Below are 24,067 nucleotides of genomic sequence, written 5' to 3'. Positions count from 1 at the left end.
CCGACCCAAAAGAGCTCGCGATGGAACATGTCGATGGCAACGCAAGCAGAGTACTGGCAGAGTTGTGTGCCCTTTTCCTCATTGGGCTCGTGTTTTTTGGCGGAACGGCCTCGTGATTCAGGGTAATGGCCCTTTCCGTCAAATCACCAAGGGAGAAGTCTGCTGCTCAAGAACTCCAAACCATGAAAACCTTCTCCAATTAACCATGTTGCAAACAACCACATGTTGCAGGAGTGTTGATACAGTCCCTTTCACCATAAATTCAAATGAAAATGTCATCTTAGCTTTGGATGAAAGTTTCCAGCAGGAGTTGGAAAGCTCCTTGCTTTCGAACATCAGTTCGAGGCGAAGAGATGAAAGCGGCAAGGATAACTTAGAGAGGAGCCTTATGAGTACTCCTCAAACGAGCGAACGCATGTCTGCTGCGAGCTCCATTCTTTCTTAGTGCTTTGATTGAGGTTTGAGCCCCCACGAAAACAGCCCGCCAGGAAATGCCATCAGGGACAACATGGGCCAATGAAAGCGTGGCTGGGGGTTTGGGTTTAATCCGCCTTTTTGTATCTAGGTGTAAATCAAGACACCCAAAGAAAAATGACAGCATTCTGCAGGCAAACATTAGAGGAAGAAAGTCATCGATATCATTATATAATCCAGCAAGATTACAGGGATACTTACAACCAACCTTACCCTGCAAAACGCTGCTTTGATGGGGATGTACTGGATCACAAAGTACTGTCCCGAGGCAACTACGTCATGTTTCATGAAGACAGACAGTGACATTTTTGTCAACACTGAATACCTCATAGAAAAAACTCCTAAACCCCAGAGGGTCAACCAACACAGAAGTATTTCACAGGACTTCACATGTTAGACTTCTCCCCAAACCGAAACAAAGAGAGTAAATGGTACATGCCCCGAGAAGTGTACCCTGGTAGCCGATACCCCACCTTTTGTTCTGGGACTGGATACCGTCTTCTCAGGCGATTTGGCCCAAAGGATATACGTGGCCTCTCTGATCATACCAAGACTTGCATTTTAGAAGATGTTTACGTGGGTATTTGTCTAGCTAAACTGAAGATAGAGCCAACGCCACCACCAAATGAACTGCTGTTCAATCACTGGCGAGTGCCCTACTCTAGCTGTATGTTACAGCAACCTGATCACCCTCTCATGGGATTCATCCCAATGAGAGACATCCAGTACTGGCAGCACCTGCAGAGCAACCAAGCACAATCCCTGCCAAACGACTTGGTAGAAGGTTCAATAAACTGATTTGTCCCTTTTGAAGTTTTTATATAAGGTTGAAAAGACCTGTGACCATTTCACGTTCTGCCCAATACAACAGATTAAAGTTTCTTGTTCTGAGGGTTCTGGACAACCTTACCTGGATTTTTTTTTGATCATTTTTTTCAATTTCTGTAAACTTAATGATCTTCACAAGCCTTAATCAGTTGTGCTTTAAATATTTTTTATGATAATCTTACAGAATTGGAAAGAAGCGAGCTACTGAAAGATAATACAGCCCACAATGCCAAAGAAAATTAGGCCACATTTTTGGGCCATCAACTTATTATAAGGACAATCAAGTGTAACATTTATCATTCAACCAGAGTAGGGAAGTAAACTGGTAAAACAAAATGATGATTGTGAGGTCTTTTGGAAAGAACATATATGCCATAAGGATGGGTAATGAATATTATCTTATGGCTGAACATAAGTCAAAAATGCATGACAGTAAACCATTTACTCTCAAAATACAACGTATTTACCATCCATGTACTCAATGCTGGAAAGCGGATTACTTCCAAATTGTAGTCTTTTACCGAATTACAAATTACATGAGAGAAGTTGTAGTTTGTAAACATATTCTATTGGATTACACATTTAATAATGTATTCTAACTACTTTGTTACTTTTAGATTACTTTTGATCTAAGCCCGCATATCTATTCTTTGTTATTAAGACCAAGAAGTACATTAAACATTACAGTATGCCAGGGTTTCCCAAACTGGGGTTCGTGATTGAACTGCAGAGGGCTTGTTGTGAGTTGATGTTTTATTTATTAACTTGTAAAAATGAAAATTATACTAATACCAAAATCAAACAGTTGAGAATATTTTTTTTTGAAAAAAAAAAAAAAAAAAAAAAAAAAAAAAGAAGAAAAATGGGTGCATCAATAAACTATGAATAATTTACTGCCACTGTGTGGATGTGTAGCCTAATCATTTTAAACTATAACAAAAAAGAACCTGTAATCTGATTATGAGCATTTAAAACAAAATGATCTAATTACAAGTATTTAATATCTGGAATACGATTAAGTAATCCAGACTACATGTAATCAGTTACTAGACAGCAGTGTAAATGCATATTTTTACTCTACACTTGGTTATTTTTTGTGCTTTTTTTGGAAACATTGCCTAAGCATAAACAATTATATGGTGAATGTGTAAAACCATGAGGTAGAGGCTTGCTGTTCACTATCAATACTATAAATGGGCCTAAACATAACACCAACATGAATCTGTGGCAGTTCAGGTGGTACAGTGGGGGCACCATGGTACAAGTTGTGTAGCTCTCAAGTTAGTAGTTGTTCACAATTTTTGTTTAATTCTGAGTTCTATGAGTTGGAATCTCATAATTATGACATGTGAACATACTAGTGCTGTCAAATGATTAATCACGATTTTCAATCACATCCAAAATAAAAGTTTTTGTTTACATAATATATGCGTTGTATGCTGTGTATATTTATTACGTATATATAATTACAAACACATGCATGTATTACATTTAAGAAAAATATGTTATGTTTATATATTAATATATTTATATATAATATAAAATATAAGAATATAAACATATAAATGTATATACATGTAAATATTTTCAAAATATTTACTGTATGTGTATGTATTTAATATAACATAATAAATATACATGGTACACAACATATAGTATGTAAACAAAAACTTTTATTTTGGATGTGATTAATCGCGATTAATTATTTGACAGCACTAGAACATACACACTGACGGCTAATTGTATATCTCTCAAAACCCATAATACTCTCAGCTCTGAAAAGATTATTTGTTACACTCCCTGAGGGAAGGCTTACCCCAAAACATTGTAGAGTTCTTAAACTCTGTCATGTGAAATCTATGGCACTTTTAGACTAGTTAAAAAGCCTTAATTTCTCAGCTTCTTGGAATGGACTATGTTGAACTCTTGCACCTGGGGAGCACCCTACCACTGGACACTGTTTAGAGCAGGGGTTGGCAGCTTGTGGCACGCAAAGGAATAATCACTGGCCCTCAAGCAATAGGGAGAACTGCATACTGATGTACATTTGAGGTAATCAATCCTCAGTCACATAGTCTGTTATGAGCTATAATACTATTAAAGTGTGAGAATTAACCTGCGCTAGTCTACAGATGCAAGCGGCTAACAGCACTCAATGTCAAAATAACTGAGATGGCTGATCAGGGCCGGTGCCACAGGGGGGCGTGAGGTGGGCGTTAATTTAAAGAAATATAATGGTTTATTTTAAAAATATAGTTGCCAAATGCACTGGCTTCTAGCATTAATATGACGCTACTATTAGCAAACAATTTAGGACAGTGCGTTTCACAACAATTAAACATTTTAATTGTTACATGTGACAAACTTTCCGTGCAAGTGGGTGCAACTAAGAATGCCAGCACTACTGAGGTAAGCCATGATTAAATAATTTAACGTTTAATAGAGGGCTAGATGATAGCAATTAGTTGATTACTTCGCTATAATTGTTATTGTTTGTTGCTTTTGTCAAGTTGTTCTAACTTAAAATGATGCATCTTTTAAATGGGTCGCATTCGCAATGAATGTGTTATGTCAGGGATTTGATCGAAAGTGAGCTTGTATTCCTTGTAAAGCAGACACAATTAAGTATTTCTGGTGGTTGTGGTGGCATCACTTGTCTGTATTTGTGGTAAAATTGCTGCCTAAAGGCCCGTTCACACCAAGGACGATAACTATAAAGATAACGATAAAGATATAGTTCTAAAAATCGTTTTCAGTATTAAAGAACAGCAGCATCCACACCACAACTATAACGATAAAGACAAAGAAAACGATATCGTTGGAATCACTTTCAAAATGATTTTTTTCCAGCTGATGAACGATAAAAAAATTGACAGCCAATCAGAATCCATCCTGCTGTAATGCGCTAGAGAATTTAAAGCGCCAGACGAGCGTGCGCTTAGAATAAACAGAAGTTATCGTTCTTGGTGTGAACGGGCCTTAAGACATATTTATTTCCTGGATGTCAGATTACCGATACCGAGTATCGGATCAGAGCCGATACCGATACTGAGTATTGGAACGATGCATTCCTAGCTTTTAGTAGGGTCATTCACTCAGAATGCATTTTTTCATTCCACTGCTGCTGTACTTTTCCATTGTATTTCTATGTAAATGCACTATTCAACGTCTTTGAATGCTGCACTCCTCTCGTCTCAGGTCTTTACAGAAGCTTCTCGCGCATAATACATCATTCTAAGGGTGTATTCACACCAGAAAAGTCCGCTAGTTCTCTTGCTTTGGTCCGGACCAAATACAATGTTGATTTTTTTTTTTTTTTTTGGTGTGGTTCGCTTTCACACTGCCCTTTTTGCAAGTGAACCAGAAACTGTAACAAAACCACACATGTGCTTACGGTCATCCATTAATTGGTTTATCCATTCAACTGTACCAGTTCGTTTGGAAGCAGACCGAGACCACCTCTTCAACTGGGTCACGGTACGGTTGTTAGGTCCGCACCTGGGTGTGATTGCTGTATTCACACCTGCCCAAAAGATCCGCACCAAAGGGGGAAATGAACTTGAGTTCAATTCAATCGAACCAAACAAGACAGGTGAATACACCCTAAAGCACAGTGCTCAAGTTTTTCAGCTTCTCTATACAAACACATCTCTAGACCTTGCTCTTTATAATATATATAAATAAATATATAATATAATATATATCCCAATCTATCTTTTGTTCTATGCCGTTTTCAGTTGATGAATGAACAGTACAGTGCGCCTCCCATCCAATAAATCGCAATAGGCTAAGCTTTGTGCTTTGTTACTTTTGATATGAACAAAGTCTCAGATTTCAAATTCGGGGCCCATTTCATTAGGAAATTCAGGCAATAAATAGTTTTGGTGCTCTTTAATGTTGCATGATAGCACTGTTTAAACTGGGTACAGCCTGTGCACAGTAAAAGCAGAGCAAAAGACTCATGACAGTTTTATTTTTGTTCTGGAGGCTGATGATCCCGTGTTCTGCTGCCACACTTGAGCACACTCACCACCAACTGGACAGGAGGGGGAATTACAGTTTCAAGTTTATAGATTACCCTCAATGTAATTGTCAAAGTGACAGACGGCCTTCAGATTTTTCCATCACTACTAAAAAAAAACATTTCAATTAACACGACGTCTGGGTTAACCTAAGTTATACCCAGTGACGCAGTGACGCTACTTGACTTTTTTTATCTCAAATGTGGCCATTTTGAGAGAGAGAGGAAGAGTGAGATTAAAGTTGCGGGAATGTGTTGTGAATGACCTGCATCTGTGTCTCTCTCTACAAGAAGCGGAGTTTAGTTACTTCAAAAACAGTGATTTTACCCTCTTGCTGCTGAGAATTAATGTAGTGATTCAGTATCGATTAATAAGTCTCAGGGCAGTGTTGACAACAAGTTACTGAGCTCCAGCATGCACTTGGGGGGTGGGGGGGGGGGGGGATTGGGGGTAATATTGGCATAGTGGTTAACCAGAAAAATGAAAAATGGTGCTTCATGCCCAAAAGGGTTGCAGACTCTTGGTTTAGGGAGTAAAATTTACATTTACCCAATGGTCAATATAGTTAAAGAGAGACCTGAAAATGGCTACCTCTACACACAAACCCACAATTCTCAGTCTAATGTCCAATTTAACAGTAACCTTAAAACAGAAATAACTCAAAACCAAACCAAATCTAAGTTTGGAAACCACTAGGAGGGGAAAACAGATTTAAATACCTATTTTGGTAAAGAAGTTTTGACAACAATCTATACTTAAACATTTCAGTCTGAATATGGATGACATGGTAAAGGCCGCAATATACTTCCAGTGAAACTGAAGAAAAACAAATGTATGTGGAATCATTTCAAACTCAATATATGACCAAAAAAGATGTTTCAGTGGTTCAATATACAGCACCAAATTGACAAAGTTGAAATTGAGGTTGTAAATATAATTGAAGTTCAGATTTCTGAAATTGAAGGAGCAACACTTTTTTTTTCTTGTTTAATACTTTAAAAAAAAGTGCATTATAAAAAAGATAGTTCCGGTCCCTGATTCTAATTGGTTGAGCTGCGTTTGTAACTGTTGTAAATTACTCTATAATCATACACCTCTTTTTTTCTGCATCTGTGTGTTGCTCAGCAACCACTTTGTTGCAACCACAACCGTTTCTGAGGAACTACATTGTTTGGCAGAAGAATAATGTTTTTAATAATAGCATTACATTTTATTTGCCTTGTTTTAATTAGTGAAACCTTGCTACTGTATGCAATAACCATTTTCTAAAAGCAATAAGCCCTGTGAAGCTGTTGTTTACAGTGAATTTCTAACAGATAAGAGGATTTTAGGCACTCCGCTCCATGCCTAACAATGCCCCTTAGATGGTTATAAAATTCACTGTTACAGCTTCTTAGGGATAAATGTTACAATATATTACCTAATATTTACTGTAAAGTGGTTAAAATGTGTATTTCACGTCAACTTTAAAATATTGGACAGCATGGTTTTCCCTGCCCCCTTTTCCCTAGACACAAGGCTCTTGCGGGTTGCCAGATTGAGGACACGCAACAGGAAGTACTGCAAGTCTCTCTGGGTTTTAAGCCATCTCCATCGACCAAATGCATCTTAGGCTGCATTTACACTGCAGGTCTTGATGCCCAAATCCGATTTTCTGACTGTATCCGATTTTTTTGACGACCTGCTTACATCATCTTTTAAAAGTGACCCGTATCCGATTTTTGCATTTACACTATACACTGCTGAAACTACCAAACGTAGACGTTCTGACCTGGAAAATGAAGTAAAACAGCAAACGAAATACAATGGATGCAGATGCAAATAAAATTATACAGTGTTTTGCTTTCCCACAATATTTTGAAAAGTCAACAAAAAAAAAAAAATCAACAAAACATTAGTCTCGTACGGCGGAGAAAAAAAGCGCTTAAACCGTGCCTCCCCATATCTCGTGACATGTCTTCAAACACGGATTTATTTCTGTAACAAACCCTGCATTTTTGCCTGCACTGTCTCTTTCGCCCCAAAGACTTAAAAGACATGAAAACCTCCGCATTGCTCCAACTGTGTATCCTTCGTCCTCCATCGCGCCTATAATAAGTCATGTGATCTCAGTTGGTGGTGTCCACCTGAGCTGACATCACTTTTTTAATGACGTACGATTCGCATTTACTGGGGAATATCCGATTTGTCTGCTTACATGGCACACGCAAATGCAGGTATCCCGATTCATATCCAATTTATTACCACATATGAAATGAGGCCTGAATCCGATCTGAGAAAAATCGGAATCCATGCGTTTTTTTCTCCTGCTTACACGTTCACCGGTCATATCGATCTGTGCCACATTAGAGGAAAAAATCGGAATTGGGTCACTTGAACCATGCAGTGTAAATGGGGCCTTAACTACATACTAAAATGCCTTTGGTTAAAGCGAAATGCTGAAGTGTCTTAGGTCAGGTAGAATCTGCCAGTTCGAAGCCAATTCATTTGCTGGCTTCCCAGGACGATGGAAAACTACTGACAAAGCTGGTACTGGGTGGGGTCACAGACCAAAACAAAAACAGACATTATGCCCCAGGACAGACAATAAAAATAACTTGTTGCAACACTGTTTTTCAACTTGGGATATTTTGTAAATCTCTGCACACATATCATAGTATTTTTAGGATCCGTGTCCCCTCCGTTGTTGTAAGATTAAGTCCAAAATGTTTTTTTTACACATGACAGGAAGCCAAAAAAAAAAATAATAATTCACAAAAAGAGCTTGATGTTTAGCAGGAACTATACATTATTTAGGGTTATTCGTTAGGATACTGATCTAGGATCTGTTGTTGTTAAGTAAGTTTCATTCATAATATTATAAAATATTTACTGCATAAAATTTCATATCAGTATTGTCCCTTAAAACTGGTAGTATAAAAACTTTTCCATTTCATATGAAGTTGAAAAAAACCCTCCCTCATTTTGCTCATCTTGTGAGTGCACATTTCTCTGAACCTGCCGCGAATAACATGGAAACAAACATGCAAATGTAACATTAACATGACACTATTTGAGATTTTTTTTTTAAATATATTGCAAAACATAAATGTGGGAAAAAAGTTGACTTACACATTAATACTTAAGACCAAACGATATTCGTCGTTCACTGATGTTTAACAGGAGTAATGATTAAACTTTGATAAAAAATTTAACTTTGAGAGAAATTAGACCAACAACGAAAATTACAAGTTGTGCAACCGTGAAACATTTGTTAGAGGACTATGGAACAAAGTTGCAATTTTAACTGAGAGACAAAACAACCCAGTTGGCAACATGTCATACACAGCGTGCATAGTCTAACAGTAACCTATTCATTTTCATATATAGCCATAAAACACAAACCTTGCATACAAATAAAGAATCAGGAATAGCACAGGTTTGCATGTCTACACAAACTACCTAGACTTATAATAACTAAATCCAAAGAATAAACCAGTTTGTTTGCTCCACAAATGGACAGCCTCACTGCTGACTGTTCTCTGGCACAGATGTATCTAAAACAAACAGGACGCAATATGAACTCACCGTCACAGACTTCAGTGTCATGCCGTGATAAGTTCCCATAGTGTCAATTTTGAAACCCTCCGTTTCTGTAAAAAAAATTATGTACAGTTCTTAAAAACAACATTTTTCTAATAAGCCCCAATTCCATTTTGGGGGACTTCATCATAATAAACAGATTATACACTTTCTGTACATCAACAATGATGTGCTGGTTGTAACAAAATTACAATTTTCTGAACTTCTTTTATTCTGAAAGATGTTGCTTCTTTTCTAAAAGTGTTACTTCTACATCTTCAACTAAAGAGGAACTTTTTTTTATTGTCTGCACAGGTATTTTCTGCATAACCAATTATTCATCATATTTGCTGCATCAAAGGTCAAAACTAAGCTGATGAAATCCAACTTACCTTCTTTTTCCTTTGAATCGCTCTCCTGATCGTATCTGTTGTAGGCAGCTGGGACTGGCTGTTTATTTCTTATTTGCTGGATCTAAGGGATAAAAAATTGTATTGCATTAAAAAAACAAAACAAAACAAACACTCCATATAAGCTCCTATGTTAAGAAATAAAATATTATTATTTTTGTTCATTTCATTTTTTATTTTAATTTAATATCAACCACAATAAAACCATTATTTATAGTTATAATGAACTGATCAAACAGGAAATGAATTTTAACGCTGTGCTAAAATTGTTTGCACCACCGAACAATGCATTATTAACCACCCAGCCAAATTTGAATGATAAAAAAAAAAACACCAAGTTAAAAAAATAAGTTATCAATTTCTTGAAAAAAGTATTCTCTGCTCTCCCACTCCCAAGAAAGCTGTTGCCAATCTCGGCTCTCAACTGTCAAACATGAATAAATTTAAATAAGGAGACTGCGCTGTTTTGTAAATGAGCACAACCAGGTAACAATGCATTACGTGAAGGCATAGCTAGCAAGCAAACTGTAGGCTGTAGTAACTAACGGTAATGACAGTGACTCGTGTTTGAGCAGGCGAACCATTGATGCTAATACGCTCTAGATATTAGGTGTGCTCGACTTGAAGCTGCATTGCGCAGACCCATCGGCGTATGACTTCAGTGATTCAAAAGCATAAGGAGCCGTCTGCTCTCTACGGCTCGAACTCTAATTTGATGTCACACACCAATCGATCTGTGCAGTGCCGCTTCAAGTCAAACCCATGGCCAAAAAATCCTGAAAAATGGTGAAAAACTGTTTAATGGTCTAACTCCACAATTCAGTACTACATAATTAACAGTCTTTGTAACGTGTTTTCATCAATACATTTTAACAGTTATAATATGTTTAGAAATCTCTGAATTGTCTTTACACAGACTTTAAGTGAAAGCAAACTGAGAAATAAAACGTGTGTAACAGTATATTGGATCCGGGTAGCTCTTAAAGTGACAGCAGTCCAATATTCCTGCTGCCTTTCATACATGTTAATCAAACAACAAAATAGATCAAATCTCATTGATCTTGACTAAATCACTTTAATAAGAAGAAATATTTAAATTTACATAGTGAAGAATATGCAGTGATTTTATACAGTTGGTTACTTTATACATTGTATGTAGCATTTCTTATTTATTCGTTCTACTGTAGTTTTTTGACCTATTGCTTGTAATTAGTTTCTTATTCTTATTTTAATTGCTGACTGTTTATGTCTGTGAGCAGGAGTGTTTTTTTTAGGCTAGTATTAGGTTTTTTTTGTGTGTTATGGACACTGGGTGACAAGAATTATGAAATTTCTATGGAATCAATTCAATTTTGATATCATAAAGACCTTATTTAAAGCAAAAATAACTATATTGTGAAATATATAATATATATTTACAATGAAATAAAATTACTCATATTGTGATACACAATTTTGGTCATATCGCCCACCCCTAATATGACATGAAACGAATTGCATTTGCTGCATTCAAATTTTTTGCAGTGTTTTCGTGAAAGTACCTATTTTGCTGCTCAATATGTTTCTGCTGCTGTTGTTTAATCATTGCATCATTCGCAACTCTTAACATGGTGCTCTCTGTCCTTAGCAAACAGAAAGCACTTCAGTAAAGTGTGTTTGGCTATAGATATAAAAAAAAAAAAAAAAATTATAAATAATTAAAGTTCACAGAAAGATCATTACCGTACACAACCCAAAGTTTGTTGTGTGAACAGCTCTGTTGTAATCATGCACTGCGCACTTTAAACTGCTGAAATGGTTCCGTTGTTGTTATTAGGTCTGCTATTTGAGGAGCCCTGGCTTAGATGTAAAAACTCATATCAATGCTCTTGGCATGACCCAAGGAATCTATCAACATCAGTCCCATTACGATAGGAACCCGAACTTTTTTGAGCACCATCAGGGAATGTTGTCAAAGATGCTTACCGAGTTTCATAACGATATGTCAATGCGTTCATAAATGATAGCATTTTATGACAAAATTCTAAATGGCCGACGCCCAAAATTGCTGACATGGGAAAACTGGATATCATTCGACTTGGCATGATGCATCGAATCTAAAGAGACCAGTTTTGTCATAACCATCCAAACAAAATAGAAGTTATAAGCAAAAATATGCATATGCATTTTTCATATCTCCTGACCACTAGGTGGAACAGTGCCAAAACGCTGCAGGTAGTCTCAGGTCATGCTTGTTATAACACACACCAAGTTTGGTCTCAATATGTCTAACCGCTGCGGAGATATAGCCTAGCATGCATTTTTGCATGCTTTTTGTAGAATTCTTTCGCATGTTATTCAAGAACAGTTGGACGAATCAACTTGAATTCCATAACTTTTTGCCAGCATGGTCTGAAGATAATATGGTTAAATTTTCATGACAATTGGTGCAACGGCCTAGGATGAGTTCGAAAAAGTAGGTTTTACGAACAATTAAAAATAGTGAAAAAATTAAACCTTTCGCTTTTTGAATTTTGGAGTTCATTCATCTCGGCATGAGCCAAGGATTTAGAGGAAAAAAATGTATTCTGGCTTACAGTTCAAAAGTTATTAGCACAAACATGAGTGCAACTTTGGACTCCAAATTAGCTATGGTGACTTTTCTCACTGTCCTCCATCAGTGTGCCAAATTTCACAACTTTTTCCGCAAGCGGTTCTATGGGCTGCCATAGACTTGCAGGCGGAAAAAGAAGAAGAAGAAAATCACGATAACAGATACCTTCGGTGCTTGGCCCCTGATAACAGTTAATAATGGTTGTGTTCACATTTCTGGGTAAGGGTTAGTTTCACTGAGTGCTGTTCTCTCCAACTCACAGACACTTCAGTTCTCAATTACTGTTTAAGGCCGGGACACACCAAGCCGACTTCAAAGAACTAGCAGCGACGTATCGCGTCGGCAGCGTCGGACCAAAATGCTGTGCTGGAACACACCGCACAGACTGTAGCCGACGGCAAACTAACACGTGCATTCTGCGCATGCGTGAGAGGAACGAGCTGTTCATATCAGCAGCTATTAAAAGTATATATTCATCATTCAAAAGGAGAAACCAAAACAAAGATATACGAGATAAACGCAGATATACGAAATGTAAACAAAGCAGCGCTTGCTTACCATTTTGAACACCATCAACTTAAATAACTTGCACTGACTCAATCGGCACATGTTGTTCAGAAAACATTCGCTTATTAGAACGATTGGGAAAGATCACGTAACATTTAAACAGCCTTCTGTCTGTACCGCCTTCATTTACATGCTTGTTTTCATCACATTCGGTTTAATTCTCAGCACAGACTCGTTCGCCAAAACGAACCCGACGCCGATTCAACATGCAAAGTGTGAGCCCAACGAGAGCCGACGAGTGGAACACACCAAACAAACTCACCCGACACTAGCTCAACACACCAAACAACAGTCGCTCGCCGTCGGACCGACGATGGCAAACGGCCGATCGTAGGCTTGGTGTGTCCCGGGTTTTAAAGAACAAGCCGTTTTCTTCAAACAGTCAGAGGAAACTAAAGAGTCCTGAAGGCCTTCCCTTAATTTGATGCATTCGATCATGTTTAGGAGTTGAAATTTCTGAATTTCTAAATACATACTGAAAAATATTTTGGAAGAGTGGTCTTCATGCAGCTCACATTCTGCCGTCATTACAGTGTTTTTTTTTTAACAATCACTACAATCACAATTTTTCACTTTCAAATCTCTTCACGCAGAGAGCACAACAGCAGTCTATGTGGGATAAACTGTGGATCATTTACCATTGCTCTGACACAAAATGCATTCAATGACTACAGCTTTCAAATGACTTGAATTCTCAGTCAGACACAAACACAGCCAAACTTTATGTAGCCACAAGCAAATTTGCATGTTTATATACTCTTTTCTAAACTGTTAGACTAGGGTTGGGTGATATGGCCAAAAAAAATAAAAAATAAACTTTTTTCTTGCAAGTTTAAAGGCAGATTTTCACTCCCAAGTAAAAGTTGCAGAAAATTATTCTATCTATACAAATTAGGGATAATTTTGAACTATAATGTAAACATGGACAACGTAGCATATACTGCAGTGAACTCTAATTGTAAAAAGCTTTTTTTTAGATCGTTTTGAGTGAAAAAGTGTTTGTTGGTTGAAAACCTTTGCTAGTGTTTTGGAAGAATGGCTTGATTTGAGACATATAAAGTGTTTTGTTGGTTTATGGCAAATTTAAAATGTAAAATTAACTGGTGTGCAAAGACGAAGTGTTAAGTTTTGAAAGATGTGTCCTAGAAATTATTCAAAAAATAAACAAACAAAAAATATCATTTTCATATTCAGCTGATAAGGAAACAGAAAGCACAAACATCCACACGCTAATAAAGCAGCTCTGTTGTGTACTCACCACCTGAGTTTGGTTCTGGGTCTGTCTCTGTTCAGGGGCCCGACCTTCCTCCCGTGCCTTCACTGATTGTAGGATGGCAAATATATATTTTTGGAGAAATTCTACAAATCGAAAGATCAGCATGTTCAGGAGTTCATATTCTTTAAATATAGCTAACATTTACCTTATTTTGTGCACAATTGATTTTAAAAGAAAGTATAGCAGGGAAGAAAGAAAAAAACATGAAAAAAAAACCATGAAAAAAAAAAAAAAAACATGACAATCATGACTTTTAACCAAGCAACAATTTAAAAAACAACCTTTCAAAATCCAACCCGAACAAAATAAGCTGGACAAGAAAACACCACCACCTGCAGGCCAACCGTTTTATTTTTCATAACCACCAAAACACTGGTCACAACAAGTGTGAAATCTAGGTACATCATTTTAATTAGCAATAAACAGTTTTAAATAACTATTTATTGCCCAATTCAAATTATGTTCATCTTGATTTCACAATTGTTGCAACTATTCTTCTTCTTCCCATTATTATAATTAAAATTAATTTCATTAGTTTAAATAATTTAACTTAGGTAATAAATAGTTTGTAATGTAAACATAAATGTAAATACTTGTTTATAAAAAATAAAAAAAAAATTAAAACAAATGTGTCCAACAACTTAAAATATATTTTTAGTATGTGCATCAGTTTTACATTTTGTAAAATTAGAACAATTCATTTTAACTGGATACACAATCTGATTAAATGTTGATTTATTCATTGAAATACATTTCCAAGACATTATTGCAGCAGCAGAGCAAAGAATTGAAGGGAAATTGGTAGCAAAGTTTAACGTCCATTATGGCATTTATATTTATTGTTTTAAAATATGTTAATTAGTGCTGTCTTCGATACTTCAATACGACGATATGAGTACCTGTCTCAGTATCGATATTGTGGCACTTGTGCAGCAGTGGACCGCTCTTAATTTGAATACAAGAACGGAGAAGAAAAGTGTGAGGTTTCTAAAAAATAATGAATAGAGCATAATATATAAGCTTCAACAAGATTTAATCTGGCCGCAGAGGAACATAACTGGGTTGCCTGATATAAAGAGACGTAATCCCCAAAACAGAGCTTCCCATTTGTGCAATACAGGAATATCTGCCAAGTGTGCTACTTATCTTTGTGAACCTGGCAACCTTGTGCACGCGCTCTCTCTCCACTGTGGATAAATGCGCTTGCTATCTGAAAACACCAGTTAGCTTGCAGTTTAGCGATCTCCACTTCAATATTCTATTCTCAGAAAAGTGTAATTCATCAAGAGAGAGAGAGAGAGAGAGAGAGAGAGAGAGAGAGAGAGGCTGTGTATGTATGAATTACCACATTTCTCTATTAACAGTGAAGCTGTGGCTTTAATTTCTTTAGAAACGATGATGTTACCAGTTCCTTGTTGAGAAAGATAATGTAGCTCTTGAGCGATTACGGTATTTAATTCATAAAACTGTGGGGCAGCGCTAAAAAGTTTGTTCCTGAATGTCTGAGTGCGGCAGCAGTGTGATCTGTGTGAGTGACTGTGTGTGTGTGGGCGTGTGTGTGTGTGTGTGTGTGTATTAGTTTAGAAATCTACTTTGTATTTTTACACGTAGAGTGTGTGTTAGTTTGTGCAAACCTAACCTACAAGCAATGTAAATATGATTATTTAATATATTAGAATGAGTGCATTACAATATAAATTTATTAGAACGAGTTGAGTACATTATTATTTATGGGCTTAAAAACAAGATGCAAACAATCAGAATATTGTTCCTGGTGGGGAGCGCCCAATGCAAACATAAAACATATGCCATTACCTACTGTAGTACAGTTATGGAGGCCCTTCATAATGCAGAGGTCAGCACTATAGAAATGGCACTATAGTATGCAGTGTTTAATAAACAGCTGATTTACTAAATTCTGCTGAGGTGAAATTCAGTGCAGTCCTGAATCGTGATACGTATCGTATCGTGACTTTGCTGGTGATACACAGCCATAATGTTAATGCATAAAATGGATAGCCCCCAGTTTTTTTTTTTTGCCAAGAAAGTTAGTGCGTCTCCTCTTACCTTGCCGCTGCTCTGTAAAATGGTGGTCCTCGTCCGCCACACTCTCTCTCGGCTCACAATGTCTCTGGTCACGTCCACTTCAGCATCCACGAAGCTTCTCTGTTTCTGGGTGATGTCATCGTCCAGGTCAGTCTTGATGGTGGAACGCTTCTTAGCCATGATCTTAGCCTTGATAGCAGCGATCTTCTCCACGGACATGGCTTCTGACAGAGACCTAAGATCAGAAGAATAGTCAGCTAAACTCATATCTAGGAGAACTAAACAGTTAAGTCATGACAAGCTGTGTGTTGGGCACAATGCATCATTCCTTCGATAACTGATTATATTCACTAAGCAACACAACTTTATTGGATCAGTAATTACACAAAAATATTAGAAACACAATATCAAGACGCAATTAATAAACAACTCCATACTTCATCGAAAAATTTAAATACGCTCATCATTTACTGTTGTTTCAAACTTGTATGCATCATTTTCTTCTGCTGAACACAAAAGATGATATTTTGAGGAATCCCCATTGGATTCTTAATTCTTTGTTCCATACAATAGAAGTCAATGGAGAATGAAACTGTTTCGTTCCCAACATTCTTCTAAATATTTCCCACAGAGAACCACTTGCATCACGTCTTCTATGAACTTTTAGTACATTGCACATATTTTTTGTTACACAGTGATAAAATCATACCTGATCTGATCCGTCTGCACGATGCTTTCCTTATGAGCCTCGAGACGAGCGGCCAGACGCTCCTTATCCAGACCCACTCACCCCTCATACCTAAAACCAAATCCATTAATCATCAGAAATACACAACCTTTTTCACCCTCAACAAATTATTAAAACTCACATTTAGTCACCAAGGATTTAATTCCTCTCAATACACTTCATCTGCTGCCCTTTTAACTGTTAAAACAATTGCCATTTAGTGCCGGGTAATGTGCGATCATTTCAGTTAGAGGCACTTTTGACTACTTCTTAAATTGAAAAAAATGGACATGCTCTAAAATAAAGATCTTATTATGGCCTTTTTACGTTTATTTTAACAACAAGAACACACTCCAATCAAAATAAAGCTCACACACCTTGCGTTTGGCCTTTGTAAACCGATCTCGATGGGAGCGCTTCTGTCGATACTCGTTGAGGACGCTGTAAAGTTTGATTCAATGACAAACAGGTAAATAATCATGACGTTTTAGACACGGCAATGTCTGCGGTTTCCCCGTCACACTTACAGCTTTCCTCCGTTGAGATAGGAGAGCAAGTCTTTTCTGTCGGGTCGTCTTACAACAGGGATGTTCTCTGTCTGCAATCACAAAAACAGGCTTACGCTTTACTTTCCAACCACCTGTGCACACAAACTACATTATAAAAGAAAAGCATAAAGATAAGGATATTTCCTGTTTATAGACAGCGAACTAAACTTTAATTAAAAGCTAATTAAACCGAATTTTGGGAGAGGGAGGGTTTAAATGTACTTAAATATCATGAAAATAAATGACCAATACATAAATAAATAACAGACTTTAAAATTAGTGCTTTTGTACGTACCGCGGCTCTCCGCACATAGGACGGGTGAGGAAGATGCACATTGTTGAGCAGGAAAAGAGAATCGAGTCAAGAGTGTTAGTACTCTTTAGGCTGTCCCTCTTTTCCAGTTCTGGAAATTACATTAAACTGCATGTTAGCAAGAAATAACAAACTACGCTGTTTAAAAGTTTATTCTGAATTTATCACCCCAGCATAATTTCTATGCAAAGCTGGATGGAAAAAAACCTTATTGTATATGTCCTGTATATGTTTGACAAGATTTTTTTTTCTGATTAATTGCAACCGCAAATGGAATAAACTAACTGAACCTGCAAGCCAATAATTTGTGCCCCTTTTTAAAAAGATGCATCGAAATGCATTACAATACACAGCAACCTTGGATAAACCTTAAACATGACGCATAAATAATATTAGTTATAGTTACAGTTATAGCACAAAAAAAAAAAAAAAAAAAAAAGTATCCATGTTACACCAATATAAATAAATACTATAAAATAAAAAATGAATAACATATGAGTACTATTTACATGTTACTCCAGTGCACTAAAAGTATGTTACGCCCAAAAACATACTCTGAAGATACTACTTTGTGGCACCAAGTGGTTTTAAACTCTCAGTCAGAGAAGATGCTAATGATTTTTCAACAGCAAAAACAAACGAGAAGTTGCGCGCGCGCAGCATCAGTGCAGCCTAAATGTTGTCTATGCAGACAGCTCAATTGCTTTTATGCTACAGCCAAAATATAGTTACAAAACTCCCTGTGTCTATACACGTATCCACACTGACTTACCTAGACACAGAGCACTTGATCCGGTACACAAACAGTTCAACACAAACACGAGTCCATCAGTAGCGCGTTAGCAGCTAAAGCAGCTCCGCCGCTTAAAACAGCACGAAGAGCTGAGCGGAACAGGCGCGCGCTTACCCCCCAAATTCACATAGTTAGTCTTGACATTTTTTGGGCCAGGAGAATTCTCCGAAGATAACTTCATCCCCTTTTTAGCAACAATCTCCTTTTTCTGGATGTGTATGGCGCAGAACACTCAACACGTCCGCCATGATCGCGCCTCCTCATTAAGACCCAAGAAACTCTCGGTACAGGGGCTGCGCATCGAACAGCGCCTGATTAAATTAATTAATTAACATTCCTTTTTTAATCGTATTTGTTGAGCTTCAAACGCAATGGAGACAATATAAGCAGGATTGTTTATACAGGGGGATAAAAGTTTAGTATTGAAAAATATTTAAGAGTCGAATGCAGAGCTCAGGCAAACCAGGGGCAGCTAAACCGAGCCTCAGGTGCCACTGTCAAGGATCATATAATGATACAGTATATGTATATATGTGAAAGAAACATTTTATTTTAGATTTCTGTTCTATAAGCCAAAATAGTATGAACTTAATTTCACACACCCTTCAGTTTTAAATACGTTTTTTTTTTAACTTTAATAATTTTTTTTTTTCATTGTATCACTTGTATTTTGGATTATTGTCTTCTTAATAAAGTTCCTACTTTATTCTTATATTCAAATATTTTCAGCCTATCATATTCTCTAAAAATAAAAAAATACATATATACTATTAACACTTTGGAATTAGCACTATAAACTGCTACTAATAATAAATTCACATTTACATCACATAGACTTGCTGTGAATAGAATACAGTTCCGAACAGAATTAACAAAGTATCACAAACAAATCACTCTCAAAAAGGATCTTTATTAATTGATAATTAATGTGTTATTACAGAAAACAAAAAAATAATAATAATAATATTTTATTAATATATATATATATATAGTATATATATATATATATATATATATATATACTATATATATATATATATATATCTATATATACACACACACCACATATATACAGTACAGGTCAAAAGTTTGGAAAATTACTATTTTTAATGTTTTTGAAAAGAAGTTTCTTCTGCTCATCAAGCCTGCATTATTTGATCAAAAATACAGAAAAAAAAAAGTAATGTAATATTGTGATATATATTACAATTTAAAATAATTGTTTTTAAATTTATTATACTTTAAATTATTCATTTATTTCTGTGATGCAAAGCTGAATTTTTAGGATCATTATCACATGATCCTTTAGAAATCATTCTAATATGATGATTCATTATCAAGTTGGAAACAGTTCTGCTGCTTAATATTTTTTTCGAACATGTGATACTTTTTTAGGATACTTTGATGAATAAAAAGTAAAAAAAAAAAAAAAAATAAAAAAAAAAAAGCTATGTTTTTAAAATATAAATATTTTGTAATAACAATATACCAGTAGTGGTCAGTAATTTTTTTTCTTTCTTTTTTTTAAAATAAAATCAATACTTTTATTCAGCAAGGATTGTGTTAAATTCATAAAAAAGTGATAATAAAGAAAATATATTATTAGAATAATATATTATTGATTTTTTTTTTTTTTTTTGAATAAATGCAGTTCTTTTTAACCTTTTATTCATCAAAATATATGAGACAGCAGAACTGTTTCCAACACTCATAATAAATCAGAATATTAGAATGATTTCTAAATGATCATGTGATAGACTGGATGTGTACATGTGACACTGAAGGCTGGAGTAATGATGCTGAAAAATTCAGCTTTGCATCACAGGAATAAATTATTTTTTTAAAGTATATTCAAAATAGAAAACTATTATTTTAAATTGTAATAATAATTTCACAATATTACTGTTTTTTCTGTATTTTTTCTGATCAAAATAAATGCAGGCTTGATGAGCAGAAGAGACTTCTTTCAAAAACATTAAAAATAGTAATGTTTCCAAACTTTTGGTCTGTACTATATATATAATTTATTTATTTTTTATTTTTATTTTGACAGAACCCAATTGGTAAGGGGAAACATCGTGTGTAGTATTAATTTGAACATGATTTTTGGCTTTAAAGACTATTTTATTATTTTAATAGTGTTATAAACTTTATGAGGTCACCTTATGAAAACAAATGTATTGAGCAATATATCTATATAAAAATTAAAATAAACTTTGGTAACTTGCCTATCATTTTATGTTGTTAATTCAATAAAACGTGGCAAATAAATTTCAAATTGTATCCCAATTTTGTAACATCCATGAGAGCACAGCCTTTCATTATTTGTCATATATATATATATATATATATTATCCCAAAATTCAAGAATTTTAGATCTAAATTATCTGTAATAACAAAAAAAAAATTCAGTATCGTATCTCAAAAGGAACAGGGAACAGGTATTAATTGTCTACAGAAGTTTAGTGGTTTGTTAGTCTGTGCCTACATCTTCCTAACGTTCATAATCATCTGAGCAGCGTTAGCAAAAAGTTTAGAACCTCTGTTTGACACTAAGAGGCACAAAAGAGCAAACAGAAAATGCAAAAAACCAAAGTTACTTTCTACACATATAACATGAATCTAGAAGCAAGATCCTTTAACACGCGCTTTGAAACTCAATCCATTCACCTTCTTCACAATTCTGAGACGTTATTTAGTAGTCATCAAAAAGTGTGCCCAAAGAGCAAACTGCTAACTCTTCAGCTCAGTCTCAAAAGACTTAAGTGTCAAGCCTCTCTTGAATCATAATAAACGGTTATTTGCGATCGTATGTCACGTATTGAGTGACTGGGCCACAGAACACTTGAGGTATTTCAGCATTAAAAACATTACCGATGAGTTCAGAGTGGGTTTTATTCAGTGACCTTGCAAATGGATTCTGCTTCCTATATTTCTCTTGATTTTTGTGGAAGAATCTCTGGAGCACTTTCAGCTTGATGTTTTATAGCCTCCGTCATGACACAGAAGATAACATGAGTGGATGGACATAGGCCTCTAAAAATATAGTACATTACTTCCAGTGAAGGTGAGACAGGGGTGAACTTCTCAAAAAAAACTGTGAACTTCTCAGAAATGAGCATTATTTCACGGGCCAGTTTTAAATAACCTACAGATGCTGAATGAATATCAGTATCACTTTGTGAATTTGCTCTCTGGTGATTTTGACTGCACATAATCCAGCCTGCTGGAATTCAATTAGAAACTGGACTCCAATCCAAACTGCAAAAAAAACATGATTTCCAAATTAAAATGTTGATACTTTTTTTTCGCATTCAGTTATGGGGCGCATCCATGTCTCACTGTCCTTTCAGAAAACCGACTGCACGCTACCAAACAAACAGCTTTTAAATGCCATCGAGTGCGAAAAGTTACGGATGACATCAACTGCTGCTGCGAGTCGAAGCCCACAGATGTCCAGCATGCCACGGTCTTCAGGGTCGGCGACGGACAGGGAGCTGGCAAATCAATCCACACACAATCAGTTTGGAAAATAAACCGATTTTCTGAAAAAAGAAAACACAAAAAGGACAAAAAAAAATAAGAAAAACTATGCTAGAAAATAGTATCTCAATTGATGTTTAATTTGTTTAATTATTACACGATAAGCCAATAATTTTGAAATAAAATGTTTTTTTTTTTTCAGCAATGACACGATGATCAAAAAGGGACAGTAAAAAAAATATATATGTTACAAAAGAACTATTTCAAGTAAATACTGTTTTTTGTTTTATGTTGAATGGCTATAATTAATGGCTAAAATTAAGGGAGAAATGCATTTAATAGAGACATATTAGTATTGACTGATTATTCATAATATTTCTTTAATAATAGGCTATACAAAGATGCCATTAAAACAAAACATACTTAAAAATATACCATCTTAATGTTGATTCTACATTAATTTGGAGATTCGTTGTGTAATTATGATAATATAAATATACTATATTAATTAGTATTGGGTGTAATGCGTTACTGTAATTAAATTAGTGATCCACTGAAAAAGCAAAGGATATTAATGTTCATTTTTAGGTCCATTTGCGATAACAGTTACTTAGAAAGTAGGTTGCATTACATACTGTAAATAATTAAAAACAGTTCTAAAAATCAATATATGAAGTTGAAATCCAATTTTCTTTAGATTCAGGATTTTAGATTCAGTTTGGTGATATTTATAAAGTAACAGTCTAATACACTATGGATGATGTGTAATTAGCAATAATTGCTTTTTGAAAGTAACCTACCCAGCAATGATATTAATATGTGATTAATTGCATTGATTTTTGGAAAAATGTTGTGATTAGAGTTAATTTTTAAATCGATTAGACATCACTAATAATAAGAAGAAATGTTTCTTGAGCAGCAAATCAGTATTATTAGAATGATTTTGAAGGATCAGTGACGGATCCGTGTGAAGGATCACATGAAGACGGGAGTAATGATGCTGAAAATACAGCTTCGCATCACAGGAAATAAATTACATATTAAAATATTTTTAAAAAAGAAACCAGTTATTTTGAACTGCAATATATTTAACAATATCTATTTCCGTTTTTAAACTGTATTGTTTGCAAATAAATACAGCCTTGTGGAGCATGAGAGCTTTGAGTGTAGCTATATATTGACAAGATTTATCTAATTAATGAAACTAAACTCACAAAAGTCTCATGGACTGTTTGGTTTTCCCTTTCAGGTTGACACTCACTTGTCTATACTAAGTCTTCAGTGTGTCTGCTGGATTTGTCTTACCCTCCCAAACGTTTGCATTTTATTAGATGAACAATGGATGAAGGACGGTCCACAGTTTATCATTCTCTGAGGCCCAGGTGATGGGTTAAGGCACAGTCTGTGCTGCACCAGGAGTGTCTAAGAGAGAAGTCACATATGAATTCTTATGACTACAGATAAAATAGATCTAATCATTCACAAGAGGGTTTGATGATCGGGACTGTTTATCATAGGACTACATGTAGGAGTTCTTCTAATTATGATGTGGTTTCTTGCACGCCTAAACGTCAAGCAAGAGTAACATTTTTATAGACAACATGCACCGGGTGTACTGGATGAGCTGCGCGTGCGCCACCGAAAATGTCATATCAGAAGAGGACAACGCACAGGGACGAAACGCGTACTTCAGAGAAAACCACAATCGGTGCGATCTGGCTCCGTCTGTGCAATCACCTGCCATTATAATAAAGACTATCAACCTACAAACAGGTAGGAAGTCCTAACATTATGTACATTTTAACCCTAGAAAGCCTACTGTCTCATAACGAATCAAATGATACGCAAATATGTAAGGCTCTAAATTATCAACCTGATCACTAAACTTGTTGTACTTGTTGAAAACCGGTGTGACACAATCAAACTACATGCCTGTCTGTCCATCCTGAATAATAGTTTATAATTTTTTACCAAATAATTAAAGGTTTTGCTTACACCCGTGTGACATCTTTACTGAGTTTGTATTATAAAACTAAACCATGCTAGCATATTTTGTTTATATATTATCCAGTAATTAAAAACAAGCTTATGGTTTTACCTTGGATTAGCCATACTAAAATAAGAAAAAAATAAAAAGAAAAATAGGTTATAAAATGCATGAAATATGATCCATCGGTTGTTTTGAGAAACATTACATGTGTGCATCATTGTATTGCAATGAATTATTCCCCCAGTACGTTTTGCCCCCACAATAAAAACCATGGAGTCTGGTCTCATAAAATAGTAATTTAAATATTATATTATTTAAACATTATATAACGGAGGATATATAGGCGCCACCTGGTTTTTATATGGATTTTATGCAACAATTACTATAAAGGCTTGATTGAATACATCACAAAACTATCAGGAAATTAATATCACTT

At 35.5% G+C, this 24,067-nt stretch overlaps 2 protein-coding genes across 3 annotated transcripts in view; one reads left to right on the top strand and one right to left on the bottom strand.

Annotated features, from left to right (window-relative positions):
• The window catches only part of LOC109057293 (period circadian protein homolog 2-like), a 368,217-nt gene that overhangs the window by 77,488 nt on the left and 266,662 nt on the right, over positions 1-24,067 (top strand). The gene's annotated exons all lie outside the window — the stretch shown is intronic.
• Positions 13,696-16,561, bottom strand: LOC122134226 (parafibromin-like). The gene is made up of 3 exons (XM_042718960.1): positions 16,487-16,561; positions 15,799-16,012; positions 13,696-13,814 (listed from the first exon to the last, which is right to left on the bottom strand). The coding sequence occupies exons 2-3, from the start codon at positions 15,994-15,996 to the stop codon at positions 13,773-13,775; spliced, it is 240 nt and encodes a 79-aa protein (XP_042574894.1). The 5' UTR covers positions 15,997-16,012; positions 16,487-16,561; the 3' UTR covers positions 13,696-13,772.

Source organism: Cyprinus carpio, chromosome B2 (genome assembly GCF_018340385.1).
Source record: "Cyprinus carpio isolate SPL01 chromosome B2, ASM1834038v1, whole genome shotgun sequence".
Lineage (NCBI taxonomy): Eukaryota > Metazoa > Chordata > Actinopteri > Cypriniformes > Cyprinidae > Cyprinus > Cyprinus carpio.
Note: the sequence above shows the minus strand (reverse complement) of the source record. Positions and strands in the feature narration are given on the sequence as shown.